Source organism: Opisthorchis viverrini (genome assembly GCF_000715545.1).
Source record: "Opisthorchis viverrini unplaced genomic scaffold opera_v5_32, whole genome shotgun sequence".
Taxonomy (NCBI): Eukaryota; Metazoa; Platyhelminthes; class Trematoda; order Opisthorchiida; family Opisthorchiidae; genus Opisthorchis; species Opisthorchis viverrini.
Genome location: NW_008751687.1, coordinates 558833 through 583063, shown reverse-complemented (window position 1 = coordinate 583063; position 24231 = coordinate 558833). Strand labels below are relative to the sequence as shown.

The 24231-nt window shown below is 45.8% G+C and overlaps 1 protein-coding gene across 1 annotated transcript; it reads right to left on the bottom strand.

The window, feature by feature from the left end:
• Positions 1-1016: 1016 nt before the first annotated feature.
• On the bottom strand, positions 1017-23290 carry T265_02505 (hypothetical protein; the record flags this gene model as incomplete). Its single annotated transcript, XM_009166768.1, has 6 exons — positions 1017-1589; positions 7268-7480; positions 9876-9995; positions 10045-10104; positions 18585-18703; positions 23188-23290. 6 exons carry the CDS (start codon positions 23288-23290, stop codon positions 1110-1112), a joined length of 1095 nt encoding a protein of 364 aa, XP_009165032.1.
• Positions 23291-24231: the final 941 nt, after the last annotated feature.

Here is a 24231-nt window from a genome sequence, read left to right as displayed (position 1 = left end):
GAGCATAACTGCACTAAAACGAGTGCACATGGACGATGATTACGTCACGAGTGGTCTCGAGCGCCTTGTATCCTAAAGCACTGTAGTTGGATTTGAGATGATAAATGATGTAATGATAGAGGAAGTATTTATGAGGATGTGTCCATTTTATCGCACATCTGGTGCAGGGTCATACCATTACTGCACTAGCTGCAGTGTGCCATTGTACATCACCATTTGCTTGTACGTTCGATTAAAGGAAACCATGCAATTGAGATCAAGTGCGGCATTATCCGGATGGACCACTGTGTTTAGTACGCGCAGGGAACGCCCATAGCCACAATTTAGCGGCGGAAGTATAGTCTCTAAATATCCCAGATTGGTAATTCAGGGGATCAAACAGCATGAGTCTCACGCTCAGCAGGCTATTCGGACATGGTCATAGGATGCGGTAATTTGATACATTTGTTTGATGCAAACTATCCATTGAAACTTGACACACAAGCAACGAAAGACCTGACATCACCGTGGAAGGTGTGTTGTGAAAGTGGATAACCATATGAATACAGGCTAGAAACGCACCATTGGCGGAGAAACTGAAACCTTGTGTAAGTTCTAACTAGAGTGAAATCTCCTAGTGGTTGACGGAAAATACCTTCAATGTTGTACTGCTCCCTTGCCAAATTATGCACCCAACGCAGTGAACGATGGATTGCAGTTACAATTATTAGCACGGGAGTAGCAAATTAACAACGATTTAGTCCAATATCCCGGCTGCATATTAAACGGATTGAAGTCCGAGCCTACCCGATAAAGCTTAGGACAAGGTGAGACAGGTAGTCCTGGTGAATTCTAACCCAGCTCACCTCACCACTTGAGAGCACCCATGAGTCCACTCAGGCTTCGCGTCGGAGGCTTCCGTCAGCTTGCGTTATAAAGTTTGTGGAACCAGGCGTGAGGTACTTCAGGTTGAATCGAGCAAAATTCATAGACGGATTGAAGGAACAAAAGAGCAAAACGGTAGGGTGTAATATGTAATTGAAATTAATTCTGGCTACTTTGGGCGCTATCGAACACGAGCGGATACATAACAGAACGACTTGGGAAAAACAAAACTAGGCACAAATTCTTCAGCTGTTTCGGTTTGCATCGTTTGTTGTTGGCATCCCAGTATACTCATCTCCATCGTCTGAGAAGATGACTTCCATTCGGCCACAAAGGTCATTGGCCGCCTTATTCGAAGGGGATGCGGAGTGGTTTTTGCCATCCTTCATATCGAGATCAGACTTTGTCAGATTGAAGTTGTAGCAAACGGTAAACAGGGGGAACCGCTGATGAGCAAGATGATGAAATTGGCATTTGTGTTCTTGATCTGGGGATTCTAACAAATTCCCAAACACAGGCAACGGAGAAAGGCTTCCTGTCACCTGAGTCGGTGGCTGTTGGTTACGAAAGGCTAGGAATTGTGCCACATCAAATGCTATCCCGATCTGGCAAATACCACAGTTATTCATCACAGAATTCAAACACTGTTTCGGGAAACGAAAGCTATGTTCCGCCTGTAGTGCCATTAGACGGAGAAAATGTCGGATCCACCCACCGTGACTGACCTGAAAGAGATAAAACAGCGCATGTTCATGAGGAGAAAGAGATACAAACATGTTCATAAAATGTTCAGAACAGCCAGTGTTGAAGAGTTTGCAACGGGCTACATGTTAGAAGACAACGAGAAAGACCCGTTCGGGATTAAGACATCATGTGTGTTAGGCGGAGTCCCGCACGAAAACCGCTTCAGCGCTCGCGGTTAAGTGCTGCTAGGGCCAAGGAGCCTAACCCTCACGGGATTGACCAGAAGATCGGGTCGCGTCAGTCCAGCATCAAGGCAAGCTCCCATTGTTTAACCAACAGCCACTCATGACTCATTATTCGCCGAACGCCGGTTGCCAATGGCGCATCTAGAAGGCCTCGAAATTTCCAGAATAATTTCGCCTGAAATACAGGAAATGCGACGTACCTTACATATGTTTTTGACCTGGTTTGGGGCAACTAATACACTTTGTATACCTTTGGTGGTTCTTTTGTCAAAAACGCTAGCTTGGAAGGTGCAAACTGAGAACTGAGCTGAGGCATTACCATTATTACAAGTAAGCGATGGGAACCACTTCCGTTCGGCATTACTTCTGTGAATGAATTTGCCAAGGTGAATTTCGTGGAGCCTAAAGAAAAATAAACAAATGACCGGCCAAAACTGTTGGTTACAATCGTACCATCACTGAAAAGTTTTATAACGGCCATTGTTTACAAACGTGTGCTGATTCCGTCGACTGAATGAGTGAAAATAAATTAAAATTGTATTTGTATATGACGACTCTGTGGAATGCAGGTTTCTCGCGTGTGCTGCTTTTTTGCGGTTCTGTTGATCGAGCTTGGAAGCGAATGTTTTTTAATCAATTGACGTGACATTGTCAGTGTATGGTTGAGTGGAGTTCACTCATCTGGCGTGCTATTGTTATCCATGAGATAAAGTTTGGACGATAGTCAAATCCGTCGCTAAGGCTTATAAATGATGAAAAGTGAAAAAAGGGACAGCCACGTTAACAGCAAATGCCCTTTAGTTAACTAACATCAAAATTGCATCACTGGGGCTAGTTACGCTGTCTCACACGTCACAGTGCACTCCTTCGGTTCTCAAATACATCGGTTCCGGCAGTCAGCATTCTGTGACATAGGCTTCCGCAGTTACGTTACTATTTCATGCCATACCATTGCTCCAGTGAAATTTGCGAATTGCACACCATCACACTTTTGAATCGATCCACAACGCACCTCTTCGAACATTTTTCCCATCACCGAGTGGTTATCAACCGAGACTTCCGACTTGAACCCTGTTACCATCACCATTCACCCAAGAATTGATGACTCTGTCTTTCTGAAAGTATTTATCACCGTTTCGTGAAACAAAGTAGCATGAAGCAAGTTTAAGAGAAGCACAGACATATCAACGCTCGGGCAAGCCTGCGTAAAACGTTTCTGTACACAGTTTAGGTTCGAAAATGCGGATTCCAACTAGGTCTGTGGTAGAACGAAGCTGAGTTGTTAGAAACTTTGTACTCATTAGCGGGCTTGAAAGCGGTCAAAACGCCTACTGTGTGTCCATTGCCGAAGAGATGGGAGAGAACGGAACTGCTCACTTTGTGTCGTTGACTCCTCTACCACACCCACGGCATACCCTCAGACAATTGCTTCGTCCTCCTACTGAAATACCTCTCTCCACAGTAGCACGTAACTCCATAAACACAGATGAGGAAGTTTGTTTTTTGGCTCCTACTAGATGACGGAGTGCAGTGTAAAACGTTCTGGTAAAATGTTTTTTATGGTCTTCGCATTAGCACTTCACCGACCGCATCGCCTTTGAAAGGAAGACAGGGAGAGGTTTTTGTTTGGCAGCAAGTAAGCCTTGCTTCCGAGGTTTTGGTTTGAAACGCTTTGCCAGAAATCAATCTGAGTAACCGCTCTGCCGAAACACCCATCCTTAGTGAAAGCGTTTGTCGAGCAAATTTTTAATGCTCTACCGTAGAAGCAATGAGCAAGATTGCACTTTAGCGAATATACACCGATTTGCAAACTAATTTGGTTTTTTTCGAGACTCATCTGGGACCCAGCTGAATCTCTCGTTTGAGACGTTTTCAGGCAACTGATTGTGCTGCACCAGGCGGCCCCATGTTTCAGTCGCTACGATATTCGAGGTATCACGATACATATATATCTTTGTAATGTACTACTTATCAGGTTGCTGTAAATCCGTCGACTGCATTTTACTTTAAGTGGAACACAGCTGCGAAAGTGTGCGTGGTGAGCCGTCGATGTCGGTTTGCGAAACACGCGACACTGTATCCGCTCATCTTGAGGTCTCTTTAGCAGCACGTCCAGAAGGGACAGCTAGCCTTTCTGTTAAAATTCGCGTGGATGGGTTCCATTAAAAACATCTAGAACAAAGTAGAGTCAATATCCTATGAAAGTATCATCGACATATCTGCCACAGTCGTTGGGAGATGCCATCGTACTCGCAAGTGACAAATTTTTGAATTTGGACATCTCATCGAAAAGGGATCAGAGCTGAACTTTACTCCTCTTCTCGGATCATGGCACGAAACAGTCGTCTACATAAACTGAAGTTCCTCAAGGCAATCTTGATTGCCGAGTTAGGCCTGTATTGTGCGCTCGGAAAGACCTAACCGTCATTCTCAGACTACTTGGTTTTATTGTTCGATCACGTTGTAGTATAGTTCCTTATAAAAAAAACAATGCAACTAGCCCTGTATTTCGTTTTATTTCATTGTTTTACACGTATTGCGATAGACGAGATCGCACGAAATGAATTCATCCTGCAATGTCCGGGGTGTCGGAGCGAGTAGAAGAGATGTTAAAAGGGTCACCTTCGTTCGAATGATGCTGTTTTTTGTTCTAGCGTGGAGATATTTCGGACAACTTGAATATCGGTCAGCTGAAACACGAAGTAGCATCTGCATCACATTTGGATGAGGGATGCTACTTGTACTAACATCAACCCAGGCGGAAAAAACGACTGTTTACCCGTAGACATTTGCTCCTTGTTTTCGCTAATTAATGTAGACGTTGTCTATGGAGGTGGTTGTTTGTCCCTTGTTTTTGACGTGATCATTTTCAGCTTTTCCACTGCAAAGAGGAAGCGTCTTCGGTTGTGTGAGGTCCCGCGAGTCAACTAGGGAGCTGGTTAAATATGCTACTACGACCCTGTTCAGCTCGAGTGTACTGAGAATCTGTTAGTGTTTCGGGACACTAACGTTTAGGTACGCTGGACAGAAAAAACGCGATGGTCTTAGATAAGTTGCTATCAATGAGCGGAGCATAATCCACTGGTCAGATCCAACCTTTGCAGTCGGCAACTAAGGCATCGGATAGGATAACTGCCACAATCAGTCATACACCTAGAATATGGTTGTAATGAAAATAAACGTCATGTTTCTTTCCGGAAAAGTTTGGTAACAATCGGTACATTTATTGATGGGCAACGTTTCACCTTTGACACAAAAGCTTCGTCAGGCCAAGTGACTAGGTTACGGGGTTGGCTGAGATTTGAGGTGGAAGGGGAACCAATCAGCTAAACCAAGCTAAATCTGTGTTAGGTGTCGACCAAGGGATATTGTGTGTTAGAGTGAGTCACCAAGTGTTAAGCCGATGAGAGCCTACATGGATTTGGGTGCAGCTCAGGGTGTAGTTCGGTCCAAGTGGTGATCCCTCTTGAACGCCGTTTGCACTTTTCGTCCGTCTGTGTAGATGAGCTAGTGCTAAGATGGTTGTGGAAGAAAAGAGATTGTGAACTTTCGTCGGGTTGGGATTTTCAACCCTTGTTTTTGCTAATGTTTCTACGTGCATTGACAATCACACAGAGTCACGTGTCAACTCGGCTTATCTAAGACCGCTTTCCATACGCTCGACACACTCGCGATATGGTGCTTGGTAATTTTCACTGCCTCGGCCATCAGCCGCTGAAGTGTGAATCGCAGTCCCCGTCTTAAATCTTCCACATTCTTCTCTCTTTGTTTGAGTTTGACAAGTGCACAGTAGGCCGCGGTCTTCTTGAAAGGATCCCTGCTTGGACATCCTAGCTCTCGTGGTGCAGACATTTTTTTAAACAGTGGGATTTCACTTTCGTTCTTCGGACGGCAGCGCCGTGGTTAAGGTAGGAACTTAACGACCAGAAATTCCGTGGTTCGAACCCAACCCTGGTATCGCGACTATTCCTGTGAAGGATTGAGTAGTATCACAACCGTCGTGTTACCTTCGAGTGACATGGCGGCTAGGCACTGAAAGGTTGTTACAGCTGAACGCTTATTCATTACCATCTATTCCGCAATATCATCGAATGGAGTTTGACTGAAAGTCGAGATAGCTTGAAGTTTATAAGACCCACGAGTGAAAGCGTGAAAGGTGTAGACGCCTATGCGGCCAGATCCAAAAGCAACTGACTACTGGGAAAACTTAACTGTCGCACATTCACCAGAGGCCACGTATCAAGTGAACATCGATTAGGCGGGTGAAAGAGTTCCTGAAATAGAACCACAAACAAGGTGCTTCAAGCTAACAGTACTGACGCATCCAATATCTAAAGGCCTAAAATGGACAACCAGATTCCCACGACGTCTATAGACCAAACTCAGGAACCGTGTACACTTGATGAGCACCAAGAAAACCGAAACCGGTCGAATAGCCATCGAAATTCTTGGGAGTAGTGTTTCTTTCAACAAAACATAGTGCGACGTCTCGAATGTAGTACGAACTGAGGCACGAGGTTATTCTTGTGCAGCATATTCGGTTGAACAATATCGTAAACAAGAGATTCATCTGGGATTCAGTTGTCTCTCGTTAAAACCAAACTAGCGGGAAGATGGGAGTATTTGTCTAAATCTGTCCGATTCGGGTTCCAGTCGATCATAAGTTGACTGCGCCCACCTGAAGAGTGAAACCGGTCGTGGGGTTCAACAACCTTATGCATGGTGTCCCTTCAAGGAACTACACAATACTTACCTTCAGTCCATTTTACCTCCTACTGATCGCTTCTGTATTTTTACTGTATTTGCTCTGATGCGGTACATTTGTTTGCCATAACGCACGAACATATTATATGTGTGACAATACGGTGCTCACATTAGAACAGCTAACTCTCCAGATAACTGAAAAAATTCACCAGGAAGGTAACCTGAGTGAAATCCTACATACGGGCGTCAAAATGCGTGTCGTGAACAACGCAGAAGGGTCGGATGCTAAAACGGTAATAGCGGTTAGGAACTACTGAGCTAGAGTCTAGCTGAAAGAATGAAGTATAACACATAGACAGCTATTTTCCCTTTGCGTAATTACTGACAACTTTACTTGGACTTGCATATTTAAAGTTGGAAACAAAAACAACTAAGCCAATGCTTGAAAGAAACGCTTGTAGCTCCAGAAGTATCGAGCAGATTTGAATGAAATCAGCTGTTTCTTGGAAGGTATATAACGCCCATAAGATAAGTTCTGCAGAAACACAGAATTTCGAGCATAAAACAGATGGCTGTGCCGTTCTGGTGCTTGCCCAAGTAACTGCACTGACTTGAAGAGAGGTTATGAAAAAAGGTGTTATGAGCCACCGAATACATTCAGATCGGAATACGGATAAAGAATGCGCAATCAGTTTCACACCTAACCATAAAAATAAGTGATCACAGCAGGGTGGGTGTTGGGATACTATTACAGTTCGGGTCCGACTTACCATCAATGCGTGTCCAGCGTATCGAAAGGTGTGATTGTCTGGATCACCGAAACAGTCCTGCACAGGCTCAGGCATTAAGGCACGGGATGACGAGCGGAATATCGGAGGCTGCACACTGGCATGACTGTAGTCAGACAAGGGTTCTTCGTTGCGCAATCCTTGAACCAAACGTGAACAAAAATCGAGCAGAAACGTAGACGTTCTGTGGGCCATCTGTCCGCATAAGGGAAAACAAATCACGAGAAGACCAAGGTTTCGGGACATACCAAGCGTTAATCGATCAGACTCACACAACACTAGCGAAAAAAGTCAGAGTCCACTAAAAGCAGTGCCTTATTCACCTCAAAGCAGTTACATAGAAAAGCTGCGAGTTATGATGAGCAATAGTACTAATTTAGTACTAATTTACACTAAGAGAAGCACTGGATATTCGAAAGTGAATCAGAGGGTGACATTACAAGGGAAACAAAGCACAATATGGTGGTATCGTCTACCGACACGAGTGTCCTTCTCCAGGCATCCTTCAGAGATGGATAATACGTGACTTGACAGAAGGGTATGAAAAAGATTACGAAGAATCTGGGCATTGTTGGTGCAGTCAGTCATCCTGGATGGGATCCCCACGACCCCTAGGAACTTGGCTGGAGACTGTTAGGAATAGTAGCTAGTGGATGTCAGTGGCGTTCGTGCTGTCAATTCCCTTGAGGTCGTCTGACTGAGCGCCTACAAATGGGGCCACCTCGGAATACTTGCGGTAGGCTAAGACCACTGTTCTCTTTTGCACTTTAGGGCTTTAAATATAGTCAACTAAATTTTGTGGTTGTATTGTGGTGTCAACACTAATGGTTCTTCCTCCGATGATGAGGATGATGGTGACGATGGTGATGGTATCTTTCAAGCCGCAAACAGGACTCCCCGGTGCTATATTCTGAAACGCCGTATTGTCACGGGTCAAACAGTGGGAAGCCCACATAAGCAGACGATATACAGCGGTTTTGAAGGTATTCCGTCTCAGAGAGAGCATCAAGCTAAAGAACGTTATCTTAACTCGCTGAATGAAAAAATGCGACTTCAGCTTTCAAATGACAGTCCCTCAAGCGAAAACGAATCAAGAGAAAGACATTTGCGAGATATCTGCCAGAGGTCAGAAAATCACTTTTCTGGACGATGTTTATCCCTGTATACCGAAAAGACCCCTCCTCGTGTTGCCCTTTTCCTGGAAATGGGGAAGCTGTGGCCGGTAAAACTCAACAACAGGAGACAGCAATTATAGGAATTCACCCTTTGGTAAAATGCCCCTACAGAAGACCCTTGATGGGGCGAGATGGCTTAAGTGGTTAGAGCGCGAATTTACTGACCGGAATGTCCGTGGTTCGAACCCGAGTCCCCCTGTCTAGGTTTGGGCAACCTGGCGGCATCCCAGCCCTCGTGCTTCCCTCGGGTGGCATGGCAGCTAGGCACCGAAAGGGTGTTACAGCTGAAAACGTTTTTTGGAGTTGATAGCTAGTCACACAAACGTTTAGTTCCACTCCCCGTTGTAGTTCACAGGCCTAGTGAAAATGAGAGTACGCTAGATGAACCTTGTGCCGTTGTCCGTGTTCTTTGTTCCATGTGGCCTGTATGAGATACGAATAATTCCAGCAGCTAGAAGGATAAAATGTGGACTCATTGCCTCAAGTCAAGGAGGTAGGGGTTATGGACAGGGATTGTTTTACTATTTTTAAAAGTAACCTCTCTCCATAAGGTCTCCGAATAAGGACCAGTTGGTCGTGGTTCGCTCCTCAAACTAATCAACAATGAAACGAATGGGAAAGCCTGATACAAACTTTATTTCTGGGTACAGACATCCAGACTGTACAACGGCGGGGCATTTGACTAATATTTCATCTTCACAGACTCTACGGATGGCTGTTTCGTGCATCTTCATCCTTATTATTGTTTCCTTGTGTTAGAAGAACCGATTGTCATGTACGTCTGCATGGACGAATGGATGTCGTTTTATCTGACCGCCTCTGAAGAATATTCACGAACACGAAAACTGTGCTGCTAACTTAGGGGCTGTATGGAGGACCAAACAAACATTCCATTCGTGCGGCGAATGGATTGAACTAATTACCCGCTCAATAATCGTCCGGCTGCAACGGTGCATAGCTGCCATGACACCCGAAGGAGGCACGACTGCGCCACTTTCAACAAGTCGCTTTGGAAGTATGTACCTTCATGGTACATGCCCTATGCCATATACCACCAAGTAAATATCCTACGGTAGAAACTGATGGAGAGTAAGATGAAATTGTCACAGACAATAGTTGGAAGGAAGTAATGTTGGAGCATGTGCTCGAACAGAAGTGGAATGCTGAGAACTCAAAACTTGTGTTCTGTTCCTATTCCTTCACATGACAGTACCTATTTTAATTTCGACAAATTAGTAGAACAACTAAATGTCCGCCTTAGCTGTACGGAAAATCTCCACGAACCGAAGGCCCAAAACGTGACTGCCGAGGGAGCACACGATGCTGGTGGGTCTCAAGGACCCATTTCCTTCGAGGAAGGAATTGTGATTAGATGTATACATATATTCATATGTATACGAATACATACTACATACCTCGTGACTGCACTCTCCACCAACTGCACGCCACCCATCACATCCACCCCCGGTCCGGGCATTTCGTTCCGCGAATTCTTGTAATTCGCCCCTCGGTGCCCCGCAGTATCGACCGAAATTCTGTCGTCAGATTAAAACTTGCACACCATGAGAAGTGCCCGAAACCTACTCGCTCACGTAGTCTACTGTCCAGCTCCAACGGGATTGAAAGACCCAGGGCCTCTGCCGTCTGAAAGAATCACAGAAAAGATGAACAGGAATGGGCTACATATCATGTATGGGAAAAGTATTAGTTCAGATGCATAGGGCACCCTAATTCAGCGTCGGTTATCAATACGCAACTCTAGTACTGATACTAATCCACCAGACCCAGTATAGAAGTCTGGCAAACGGGCATACTAAGACTAGGTGGACAGTAGAGCAAGTCTCTTTGCTTATGAGTAAGGAGTGATATCTTACGTTGAGATGGGACATACTGTAACCGTGAAGTGTGTACACGGTATTAACCTAAGCGAACATGACCATCTACAGGCGAACTCATCATAAATGAATACACCAACAAAGGGAAGGACCTTGTACCCAAACTACGTTTTATAAATGCCATATGGGAGTTTGTCAACAGCAAAGACCCCTCAAATTCGCTAAATGGATACCAACACCCTACAGAGAACTTTGATTTCATCGACACTCAGTAACATCGACAACAGCAGAGAAATACTGTTCATTTACCATACAATCATGGTGGAAGATGGCTACAGGGAAGAGTGAAAAGAAGAGGTAGTAGGGACTTGTGAATGGCCGTATGTTCCTAGGGGAAAAGGTCAACAGCAAGGCATTCACATCTTCTGAAACCGTTAAAATGAACACACCCGAATGTTACGTTGTGGCAACAAGCTATTAGCAAGCTTCAACCTGTATCTTTTTCGAACCTCACCACACAGAAGCCCAGCGTACAATGACAAGCAAATTTTGAATGGGTAAGCCGATTAGGAAGTTAGAGCAAGCTTATTACTTGGATCGGTTAGGTATTATATATTGTAGGATTTACAATCAATACGCCAGGAAAATCGTTGGGAAAGCACCAGGAAGGTGCGAATATCCCTTTGTTTAGCATTCAGCGAGTGGAAAACACAGCCGTCTTCCGTAAACGGCGATCAGTCATACGTAGTAGACTCCAAGCCACTTTAATCTGACAAGCCTTATCTGCTGCTCAAGGGAAAGACGGTCTGTTCTGCTACGAAGACACTGGTGATCTATTGTCTGGAGCTGTCAGATCGTTTCATAGCCATAAAGTAAGGCTGCTCACAAGCTCACTTTGTGGCTGATAGAATACTGAGAGCACACAGAGTCACAGCAGTGAAGTCTTGGAAAAAGATGTATGCAAACAGCCTGAGTCACAATTCCAGGGTCCCGAATTCGTTATAATTGCTTATCGGGGCCTGATGAACACGTGACTTGTCAGTAAGGTTGCCAAGAAAAAATAGCTCAGAATGAACAGTCGTGTTACCGGTCCATGTTTTATCAAGCACAGGGGAGAATGAAACTCACAGTTAGAGACCTACTGTACGGGTGGCAGAAATATAGAAAATCAGATAGAAACACATCGAAACATTTAAAAGACACGGAATCTGGGTATGTATACTCATAACGTAATCAGTTATGACTGGACAGATACACTGCAACCTGAATCTCGAATAAGTGGGCGCGAGAAACAGAGAGTGACAGAGTACTCGTGATCCACACGGTTCTGGGAAAAACGAAGGAAAAGTTCATACGTGGTGATTGGGGATTTTTCACCTGGTGGAGGTGACCAGAGTTGGGAAGTGGAAAAGGAGATACAAATTCAGAAGAGTACTTGCCAAGGCTTTAGTGATGGAAGAAAGATTGTCTCGAAGGTGGGTAAGGATTTGAAGGATGCACAACCTTTCCGCGAGCGAAAGGTAAGTGGGAGAAGTCCAACCCAGACATGACAACTATATTCGATGGTCGGGTGACGTGAGACTTGCACGTCGGGAGAAATTTGGGGAAAAATTTTCAGAACGGAATAGAAACCTAACCCTCCTAGAAGTCCGTGGTCACAAGGTGTTTGATGAGATAATCCGGAAAGGTTGTTAGGGAGTCGCAAACCCGAAAGAGAACAACCTACAGGATGCCATGTTGGGTCAGAGTTGATGGACAATATGGTGAGAGGTGAAACGGTGAAAGATGAGGGAGACATGCGAGAAATTGGGGGGACTGAATGTGACATTTGGCACACCCACATCGCGAACGGTAATAAGTCCAGCGTTTGATGTGCTGGTGGTATGCGCGCGATTGTCAACTGACTGAGGCGAGGCACATAGCTTGAAGTATTAAATGGGTTTGCGGCGAGTAGCATTGTTAGCGATCGCCTGCACGTGACTGGAACGAATAAAAGTAGACCACTTATGAGTCGCAGAAGTGAAGTGAGCGTCAATATGCAGCCTTATGGAATTTTACCGTCGGTGATCTGAAAACACTCCCGTATAGACGAACGTGTACAAACAGATTCGTTAGGAAAATTCCGATGCGTTTGATCAAGAGTGGGTACAGACCGCACACGGGCAGCCTGGCCAGAAGGTCCTGTTACGACAATCGGACGAAAGTTCTCGCAACGTTGGGGCAAGCTAGTTCAGCCTCACCAAAGGAGTCAACGGCAAATGACCAGATGTGGGAAAGAAGCATGAACAGTTGGAGCGATGGCATCCAGATCTGGATCTTGACCTGGAGCTTCTGGGTGACAAACTCCCACTCTTCCAATGTTCAATGATTACCTTGGCCATCCTCTCCCATGATTGCACGGCAAATTAAAGCCAGTTTCTAGTCCCCATTTATTACTACCCACGCAAATGATGGAAACGACGATGCTCCTATCATTGGTGGTGATGACGACGAACCTATCCAAACAGTCAGCGGTGAGCGCAGAATGTGCCAGCTTCGTGCGTCATATTGACAGGATGAGACTCAATATGAGGCCGCTGCATTACCAATCAATAGAAATTTCTGAAAATAAATCATTACCGATGAAAAAAATAGTGATGGGGCAGAATCGAAAACGACAGTCGCCGAGTGCCATATCGTTTCAGCTGTGCTCCAAATTGATTCCATAATTAGTTCGCGCACCATCATTAAGTTGGAACAAAGGACCTCATAGCGGCCATGCTTGAGTCCATATTCGTAATCAACTAGGCTATTTACGCCTGCAGTTTTAGCACCAAGGCAAAATATTTACCAGTAACGGGGAACCTTCTGAGGCACGAAGCAAGGGAAATCGCTGATGAAACTTGGGGAACATCGTTTTCATGTCAGTAATGGGATTTCGAGTAAGGATTCCTCAAAGATGAATCCGCTGGGTTCTTCAACAGTAAAGCTTCCGGCAGGCCTAATCGCATTCTAGGTAGTTGTGAAGGATATAAACCGGTAGCTACACTTAGTATCGAAGAAACTGGCATACTGCTCAGAGCCGACCAGAAACCGCGTGAAGTAGTGAATCTTGAATAGGCAGAAAATGATCGAAAAATAGGATCACAGAGTTGCTATCGGACGACACGATGGAGAAACGGCTTAATGCACCCGACAAGTTCGAGTAGTGCAATAACAATCACTCTTCAGCTCAGTTCTCGGTCTGAGCCATCCAAGCCAGCGTTTTCGTCAAACAACGTGCACCAATCCCCAAAACCAGGTAGAAAAACATATGTACATTATGAAAACTGATTGCCAAGTTCCGCGAACAGACCAGCAGCTACCTGATCAATAACCAATATATACATCACGTCGTATATAGAGTGTATACAGGGACAACATTCTGGAAATTCCGGCACCTTCTAGATGCGCCATTGACAACCGGCATTCGGTGGATAGTGGATCATGATTGGCTGGATGCAAAATGGCCCAGCAGTTAGAGCGCGAATTTACTGACCGGAAGATCCGCCGTTCGAACCCAATCTCCGCCTCTCGACTTCCCGTTTGTAGACTTGGGCAACCTGACAGTATCCCACCCCTCATGCTACCTTCTGGTTGCATGGCAGTTAGGCACCGAAAGGGTGCTACAGTTGAACCATTATATCATATATATTACATGATTGACTGTTGAGTCGACTTTTGGCAACCGGAGCTCGCCTTAATGCAAGACCAGCAAGCGGCCCGATCGTCTATCCAATCACGTGCAGGTTGGGCATCTTAGCTGTAGCAGCGCCTGAGAGCAGAAAAGCAGTATGGGTGCGGGATTCCGCCTAACACCTTTCCATTGACGTTCACTGACGTAGCTTTGACATCGGGGTTTTAATTGCACCAACCTCTTTGTACAGCGACGCGGACGAAATGTGTGCTTTGGCTGGGCCTCCGACGGAGTAGCTGGTAGATTTTCAGCAAGGGTGCCAAGACCAGCAGGGTCCAGAAGCATCTCTAGACTCAATAAATTCGGTCCGGTGGACAGGACCTGCGCAGTCGTCAGCTGCCTCTGGTTTGCGCACCAGGTCCACCTGGCTGGGACAACTTGAATCTCGTAGAGCATTTTATCGCACCGGCGAAGGATGTGTCCTGGAATCCACTTAAGGTTTCTGCCGTTGTAGTCGCGAACTAACACTATCTGGCTTTCGCTGAGGGAGCGTGCTACTGCGTTATAATGCCGGCAGAAGTGGTTCTCCATTTTTGCGTAGCGATGACTCAATAGCTCTCCCTGTAACCGGATAGTGTCGTGCAGTGTCCGAAGCTTCTGTCCGGACAGTGCTTCTACTGGGGACACTCCGTCAGAAGAACTGGGTTTGGCGTCGCTCAATATACCAGCAGGAACCTTTGCGAAATCTTCTCCGTTGATTCCTCCTCTGTGGACTTCTGAAATGCATACTTCAGATTGTTAACGGGGCATTCCGCCCGGCCGTTTCACCGTGGATGAAACGGACATGAGTCACCCCATAGTCTCGACAAAACTGCGTGGACGCCGATGACGCGAACTGACTCTCATTGTCGGATACAATACTGTCTGACGTTCCAAAAAAAAGCCCAAGATAGCTCAGTGGCTAAGGCGCGAACTTAACGACGGGACGGTGTGGCTCGACCGCTCCTATCTAGACTTGGGCAACCTGACAGTGTCTCGGCCCTCGTGCTTCCTATGGATGATATGACATCTAGCCATCAAAAGGGTGCTACAGCTCAACCAGTGTTCGTTGTTCTTGTTGAATCCCAAAGCGACTGGACAACTACCGGGGTTCCAGCTGTAGGGGTGTACGCCGGAAGAATTTCCGGCCCCTTGCTATGAGCGTCAGCCATCACCAAAAAGTATTGGCCACCAACTGAATCCGCATAGCTGATGCAAAGATGGGACCAGGTTTCGGTCGTCTGGGGCCACGACCGTACATAGGTTTTCACTGGTGACTTGGATACTTCACCACACCCCAGGCAAGAGTTGGAGACTTGCTCAACCTGGGAACAAACGCCCGTGTGCATTTATGGAACTAGTTCAGGACGGCTGGTTGTAAATTCTCTGGAATGACAACGCGTTCTGAGAGTATAATGCATCCGTCAACTAGTGATAATGCTTTACACAGGTTGAAGTAAGGTTTCAATTCGCCTTTCGGATAGGTGGGCGGCCATTGATGCGGTGGGACTTGTTGACTTCCTGGACCACTGGGCTCTGGTCAATAATCTGGACCATGTCAGCGGTCACTGAGAGAGTACAAATTGCTTCCGATACTACGCGGTTAACCTCCGGCTTCAATGTGATTGTTGCGGCTACAATGTCCCCTGGTCCCGGTTTACTTGAATTAATAAGACGCGACACTGCGCCGGCTTGTCCAAGGTTGGTGGTGGGCTGGCACTTGATCTTTAAGTCGTCTTCCAGAAACAGAGTGGCCCATCGCTGGAGACGATTGACGGTATATAACGGAATCTTTCTCCGAGCTATGCACGGTAACCAGCGGCTTATGATCGGTCAGTAAACTGACGACCACTGGGTGTTTTATGAAAATTTTTGACGCCAAAGCTTCCTTTTCTATGTGACTGTAAATATGCTCAGCTGATGTCAGGGATCTGCAATGAGTTTCTGGCTGAGGTCGGGAAATACATGCACCATTTCCATAGTTCGAAGCATCTGACACCATAACCATTTTCAGTGACGGATCGTAGTGAGTGAGAAGCAAATCAGAACTCAGCATTAACTTGACATGATCATAGGCGCGTTGGTATCCTTCTGACCATGTCTACTTGTGGCCCTCGGTGAGTAGCTGGCTCAGTGGACCTCGGAGACGATGCATGGCAGGCAGAAACGAGCTATAGTGACTGACGAGACCAAGAAAGTAACCTAAGGTTGTTACGTCTGTGTGCGCTGCAAAGCGCTTAATGGCGTCGATGTTTTCCGGGTCTGGTCGCGGCCGTGTTCGTTAATGATGAAACTGGGGTACTTTATCGCCGCAGTCTGAAGCCATACTCATGACCAAGCACATAATCAAATATCTGCCACGATTCATCGGGGGTGGAACCCATGAGGATGAGATTGACCAAATAGGCAGCAACGCCGGGGGCATCATTCAGCATCCATTTCTGATTTGTTGAAATATGGCTAGCGCTGTCTTGACACCGAATGACAGTCGCGTATACTGAAATACACCGCAATGCGTATTGATAGTGAGAAGCTTTCGGGATTCTTCCTCGACTTCAAGCTGGAGGTAAACTTCGACCAAGTCAATCTTCGTGAAACGTTTCCTGCCATTCGGTTTCGTGAACAAGTCGTTTGAAATAGACAGAGGGTGTTGATGGATACCCTATACAACACTGGGATCGGTGGGGAAGTTTGCACATAAGCGGATGGTCCCGTTAGCTTTCTTCGCCAATACGATCGGTAAGGCCACGCACAATAGTTGAACAGTTGCAGAACACCAGCCTTCTGTAGTCGGTCCAGTTCTTGGTCAACGATAGGTAGGGCTGCATACGGTACTGGGTGTTTCGGCCTAAAAACTGGTCTGGCGTCGTGGAGGATGCACAGCCCGGTTCTCAATTTTGTGCACTAAGCCCGTCGGTGAAGACAGATACATAGTATTGCCCGACTTCAAGTGAACTCTTTAGAAAACGACGACTCCGGGTGCTGCGTGATCGAATTAACCGGCTTTTGCAGCAGCAGGTTCAGCTTATCAATCCAAACCAGTCCCAGGAGATCAGGCTTGGGGCCTGACGTCAGGTGACATATAGCTTATGCTGTCGAGCCCTTGAAAGTTACAGAGCAACCAACCGTGCCAGTGTGTTTCAGCTTACTGCCAGAAGCAGTGCCGGGTGAATTATCGGCCGCTTTCATACACAGCTAACCAATTCGTTTCCACGTTCGTTCACTGAGCAGCGAGATGTTAGAGCTCGTATAAAGCTAAAAACGAACTAGGGCATCGTTGATACGAGCCAATGCAAGTAAAATCAACATTCAATATCGCCGTCACCAAGTTGGATCACGATCTGTGGGCTGCAAGGTGGTGTGCTAGTAGCTGCGACATCTGAGATCACCATTAATCTTCTTTGTGACCAAGATTGTATCTGGAACATATATGACGCCTGAACTGGCAATAACGATCATAATGCCACTCACCGCAGTGACAGCAACTAGCGGGAAACTTGATCTGTTTTGACCGGGTTTGTCCTCGGATTTCTTCGAGTCGTTGGAAGTGGTTGAGTGTACAAAATTGCTTGAAGTAGCGGGTAATTGACCGATCGAAGCCGTGTAGTGCTTTGGGTTGATGAGGCGTTGGAATTCAGTGATGAGGCACTGCAACGTAATTTCAGCATCCTGTTCAATTGTGTGAAGCAGTCGGGACAACTGGAGACTGGATACACATATGAGGCACTTGAACTGGTTTGCCGTCATTGAGCTGAGCTTGAAAAGCTCGCGTTCTCAGTTGACAACACCGACAAACGTGATGGTACACCATTTGAAGTCGGTAGGAAAGTCCACATGATCGAAGGTTTACCTGAGGACTAGCTTTGCCAGGTCAGTAAACGACTCGGCAATAAGGGGATACCATCGACCCCCTTAGCTCACTTGTGTTAAGTTGGCTTTTCTACCCCCCAAAAAGATGTTCCCGCTTGAAGCTGTTAAACGCAGGTATCACTCAGGTCTTTCGAATAAATTACCGGGAAATGATTGTCAAGTGCTTCTTGTTGAATGGAGACCAATTACAACTATTTATCCCGACAAGCGAACTGTATACGTGTCTTCCTCGATGAGTTCATAAGTAAACACCACTGTGCGATTCGGAGAGCCTGAAGCAATGTCTCATACGGAAACCGGTTCACTGACTAGGCTAGGCAGTCCTGACACTGCTCAGACGAGTCGGAGGTGACCAGATATCTGTATTGTTGTTGAAAGTGTCAGAAAGCTATTACCCGGGCTGTAAAAGTGTGCATATAGCTTGTCATCTAAAAAAGGCACGTGCTGGAATTTAAGCTGCCGATTCGAACCACTTTGTGACATCTAGCCAGAATACGTTACTATACGGTTATTTGTAAAGTGAACGAAGTTCATGAGGGTACTCGGGATGCTCCATATTGTTAACTGATACGGATAAAGAAACTCAGCTGATAATGTTTAACCTATGTCCGTATGCAGAATAGACTATTTAACTTCAGCTGACTGACATATACTGCTCGTACACATGAACTACTGAAGCCAATATTTCTCAAAAACAATAAGTAAACAAAGTAAAAAAAACACACCATACTGGCTCGTTTAAGATCGCTGGAAATCACCACGTCAATTGGTAGGGAATTCATGTGAACCTTCAAGTCCTGTGCCTGAGACAAGCCCACCGGAGAAAGGCTTGTATCCATATGACCTGTAGACGGAGCATAACCAAACTGAAGCGAAAAAAACCTTGAATGATGTTTCCGACATTAGCATGGGTTTCGCCACTTTATTCAATTAGATGAATATGAAGTAAGGTGTGAATACATACTGTCTGAGAAGTGTGATGTAGCCGTACACCTTTTTTGAAGAAGCCATCCGTTGGTCAGGGGAGAAACGGCGGTTGGAGGCCAGCTTTGAGTGGCATGGGACTGAAAATGAATTGGAAAGTGGTAAGGTGAGGTTAAGGAAAGTCCGCGAAATAACCGTCCAGCTATGCTATCCGAAGGAAGCACGAGGACTGGGATATTGCCAGATTGCCCAAGCCTAGACAGGGTAGTCGAGAGGCAGAGGTCGGATTCGAACCACGGACCTTCCGGTCAGTGAATTCGCGCTCTAACCAATTGAGCCATCTCGGAAAGTCTGTAGCGCCTTAAGGTCTCCGACCCCATAATTTTAGTAATTGCTTTCAACTTACATTTCGCCCTGAAAGTGAATCCAACCTATTATTTTAACCGTGAATAAAATTTTGATTGTGATTTGCATTCAGCTGATGAATGTTGTTCTTCCGAAGTCCGACCGTGAAACTCCATAAAATCCGAAGGAACCTCAGTTGCGAATCTGCCCAAACTGACTGAACTCAACAAAATCACATGACCACTACACTAACGAGGAGCGAAATCAACTGACTCCAACGTAAGCTCTTTACTGATGACTATAAGTATCTGTCGATCGACAACTAGTTAGATTATATACATGCTCATAGGGCAGATATGATTTTAAAAAAGCAACATGATTTTGTGCTCGAAGCCAAACAAAATACATACGTGTGTAGAGTGCAGCGTAAGCTCACATCAGATTCCGGACTCACAAGACCCTAAGGTGAGATCTGGGATGACGGATTAGTGAAGAAAGCATGACTCCCTGTAGAAACTTCATAACATATCACGAATGCTGCTGGAGAAATAAAACTCCGCTTCTTCATGATGATCGGTATCGACGGAGCAACTATACCGCGAAGGGGCAACGTGGCAGTATCACAACCCTCGTGCTCCGTTCGGACGGTATGGCAGCTAGGTATAAAAGGATGTCACAGTTGAACGACTGCGGGAAATCTTTTGGTCAAGTTGGTCACGTCTCGACAAATGTACTAGGATACCGGGGTGAGAGTGCACTTTTTGCATAATGTTGGAGCCTTCAGCCGTTGCAAAGAATCGAAGTACAATTCAAAAATCAATTTATCAGCTAGAAACCGTGCACCATATGCACATTGGTTCTAGCTGTTACAGTTCCGATCACTGGAAAGTGGGGGAGTTGCAGAGGAAACATTCAGTACAAATTGAGGTCAAAATTCATTGCAGTCAGTTGTTGACGAACGAACAAAAGATGGTAGTCTCATTCTACATATATAGTCCAGAAGAAGCGACATTCAAGCACTGAACGGCGATGATGGTAATATGGTTACTTCGACTCCAACACACCCGAGGGACAACAGGTTGCAAAAGAGCGCCCACTGTGGATAATCCCAGTATTGCTGGGAAACAACTGATTGTCCCCGCTGTCCCCGCTCCAGTGCCTTGGTATCGGAAAAAGACTCGTCAACAAGGAACACAAGTTGTATTGCGAACAAGCGAGTGAGAGGAGTCCACGCAGTATTTAAAGGGCACCTTGACAGTAATCCAGGCTGTCTGATTGGCGACTGAGGAACACTCATCATGGTCGGCCGTGCTTCTGTGACATACCTGAACATTCATCATTATCGGTCGTTGCTGAGTTGAATGACTGCTGAGCGTTCGATATGAAGCTGCTTTTTCTGTACCGGAGTATGAAGGGAAGGAATAGGAAGGAATCCTTACTCCCCCGACCAAAAGTCATATTAAACTGCACCGATATTATGGGGTGGAATAAGCCGCTTACCGATAACGACCAGGCAACAATGACGGATAAGGTAAACACAGCTTAAAGCACCTGAAGCTGTACTTGACCTAAATTTTCACGCTCTGTTGGCAGTAGATGGAATTGCACACCTGCAGTGTCCATACAAGAGGTTAGCAACATAAGATTCTTACAGGAGTACGGCGGAGATCTGTGACAAACGAGGCGCCAGCAATGGTATCGGGCAAACTAGGGGAAATTACCAGAAGCGTGATTACATATTCTAACTGGGATCCACCAACTGATTGTACAATAAATGACATTCAGACGTTTTCTAGACACACACACGCTGCTTTCTTGCAAACATCCACGAGGGTACGACCACCATGCGTCCTGATCCGGATTAGGTGGGAACTAAAATTCGACGTTTCACATTATGGATGTGACGATTGGAGGTACAGGAATTTTGATGGCCGACTGAAAACTAGAGGACTAGTGCGTTTCCCGGAAATGGTGGATCCAGGAAATCACTTGGACATTCTTATCCGACAACAGCGCACTCACCCATATAATCTACGCAACAGAGAGGCGTAAACGACTCCATGTAGCTATCACAGCCTTTTATTTTTTTACATTCTCCGCAAAGTACACACTTATTCCAAGGCGGGGAGAATGTCATGACTATATAACCCATACATTTGCATAACCCATTAACTCGTGATTCTCACTCTATTTTCAGCTCATGTACTACAGTTATTAAACGATTAAAGCGTACATTACGTCTTCCTATTCTGTCTCCTTTCTAGTCCCGTCCTGGAACTACTCGACTCGCAACACTTCCTTACTGCGATTTTAATGAGGGTTGAACGTCCCAGTAGGTTTTTGCCATTCTGGGATTAGTTTTAGGAATACGGCTTTCCTGACACTGATAATCAGTATTAAGTTCGCTATGCACCCATACGAAAAGTACCGATAGGGTGTGTCTACGACAAACTAAGGTGTCCTACCATTGCATTGAAATATTATATTACGGGTACGTCTGAGCTTGTAGCGATGAATAAGTTAGTTCTCGATGGGTTTCTTTTAATGAATTGAAGCTATAGTTCGCTGGTGAGTGAATGAACACATCAAGCAAAGAGCGTCCAGTATTGATACCCGTATGTTTTTATTGAAGTGGTTGTTTATAAGTATTCCGTTGAGTAACGAAACCCCGGCTCGCGAAATGATGGCTACGCAATTCGAGTGCAGCCGTTGCAACAGCTTGAGAAACACTCGAGGTTCGTAGTCCGTACCTCCTAGATGGAGCTGGTGGAGCGGGCTCTGAAACCGCACTTAGATTTTCTGTAGAAACTTCAGAGATCCGGCAGATGTCAATCGATGAGGCACTTAGGATGTACGAAAATGCGGCTTTTCAACCGATCTGTCCGAGGCTGCAATCAGGACAGGAAAACGATCTGAAGCGGAAGCGTGCAGTGTACCTTTTGTGTACCATATGTGCCCGACCGACGTTATTCTAGCTAGGGTCTACATAAGAAGGATCATCGAGCAGGGCATGACAGGAATTAAGGAATAACAACAAGAAGAGACGCGGGAGTCAGCACTCGCATTAGCAACAAAATACGACCGCCCGGTTGATGTGGCATGAAATTACTTTTAGCTTTGAAGTTCATGATTTTGTGTGGGCTGAAATACTTCTAAAGTGCCCATACATCAGCGTCCCGGCTTACGACAGCGGTGATTGGCGTAAGACTGCGAAGTTAGTGTGAAGTCTCTGGGAATAATTTACAACACTCGTCTCAACTACACACCCGGAAGGGCCAAGAGACTGTGTTTGTCAGGCCTTTATTTACTGATCAACCCGGTAGGAGACTGCAAATGTTGCATGGGCATCCTTCAGTGTAGCGCGGTCAGTTACTGAGGTACGTCGCATCATGGTAAGGTTCAGTCGCAAAGAGCGATTATATAAGTGAATAGAGGAACAAGGTAGGTCACTAAGTTGTAAGAGTGCTAATCGGTCGATTGACGGAAGATAGAAACGGAAGCTCTCGTACATCCGTTCCCAGTTAACATTCCGATGGCTCTCACACTCAGAAGTGCCACCATTTTGGAATCAAAAACTTCGTCAATTACACTCTATTCTTGTTGCACATTATTCGTTTCTCAAATGATCTAAACAAGCTTTGCCACGCCGTGAACGAGCTCATCTTCTTTTATCTTAAAGAAGACAGGGCGCGTTATGATGGGTACTTTAAGCAGCTCAGTTTTCTTCCAATTGCGCTTACCGAAACCTGGGCGACTCGGACTAAACTTTTGTGCCGTCTTTTTTGTAATGATTTCATTGACTGATGTACTTATTGGTCTGGTGAGAGTTTAACTTTCCAAACGCCGTCGCTATCTTCATTTCTTGCATTTTCACTGACCACCAATTTTTTTAGGTTAGCCGTCAGATTCATGGTTTGACGTTGGACTGTTGGATGGTATTGTTGTCTCGGTGAGAAGACGTCCTTCACCTCGATCAATGACACGGATTGCTACGAGACCTAAATTTGAAAAATCACTGTTAGCATGATGGCCTAGTGGTAAGAGCGCGAATTTACTGACCGGAAGGTCCATAGTTGGAACCCGACCTCTGCCTCTCGACTTCCTCTTTTAGGCTTAGGCAATCAGGCAGTATCCCAGCCCTCGTGCTACCTTCGGGGGGCATGGCAAATAGGCACCGGTGTTACAGCTGCACGATTATCTTTTTTACTACTGCAGTTGGTTACGGCATAGGAGATAACCAACAAATGTTGGTATTGTGTTCCCCGGTTGTGACTTTTGACGGACTCGGTGAGTCTGAGTGCACACGGACGAGTGTTTATGGAAATTCAATCAAGCAGAACGTTTTTAGCCCTCACCTTCAACAAAACACCCACACAATTGAGAACACAGACAACCGCCTCTGAGTCATAGGATATCCGAAGAGTAAACCGTGGACGAAATGAGCTACATTAAAGCATGGTCTGGTGGATTACTGTAGTGTTCTTGTGTTTTGGAGGCACGACACACATCGATTTTTAGGGGGGAAAGGATGCAAGCGAAATAGACCTGTTGAACTATCTGACAAGGAATAACAGCATTAAACCTCGGTGCGTTAAACCAATTCCGTGGTGGTAGTATGCGTATTCAGAATTTATTTTACTGGGTAGCGGATGAGGACTCGATGCTGGATTCGTAGAGACACAAAGAGATGCCGTTGTATTAGCATCAGTGGTAACCAGAGTTGCAGCTGGTAAATGAGACTATCCGCCGCCCTAATCTGCTTGGATAATGTTACTAGCCACTCGTCCAGACCAGTCAAGGTTTGTTTGAAATACCCCAAGTTGAGCCCTTGACTCAAACGTCCGATCCACGGGGCAGAGTAAGAGTGTAGGATTTTGTTCCAGCGCGCTGATCGAAGAATGGGACTCCACGGCCCGACTCACTTGGTTGTGGGAGGCTTGTCTAGCTCGAGGACACAAGTACGACGCATCTGTCTGACTGGTGATGCTGGTGCGAACAGAAAGTGCCCTCTGAAGACCCACAGACTCTGATTTCAAACGTATTTCGATCGAAACGAATAATGCGCTGATCGTCAGGACTAACCGTCACAAAGAGATGCCGTTG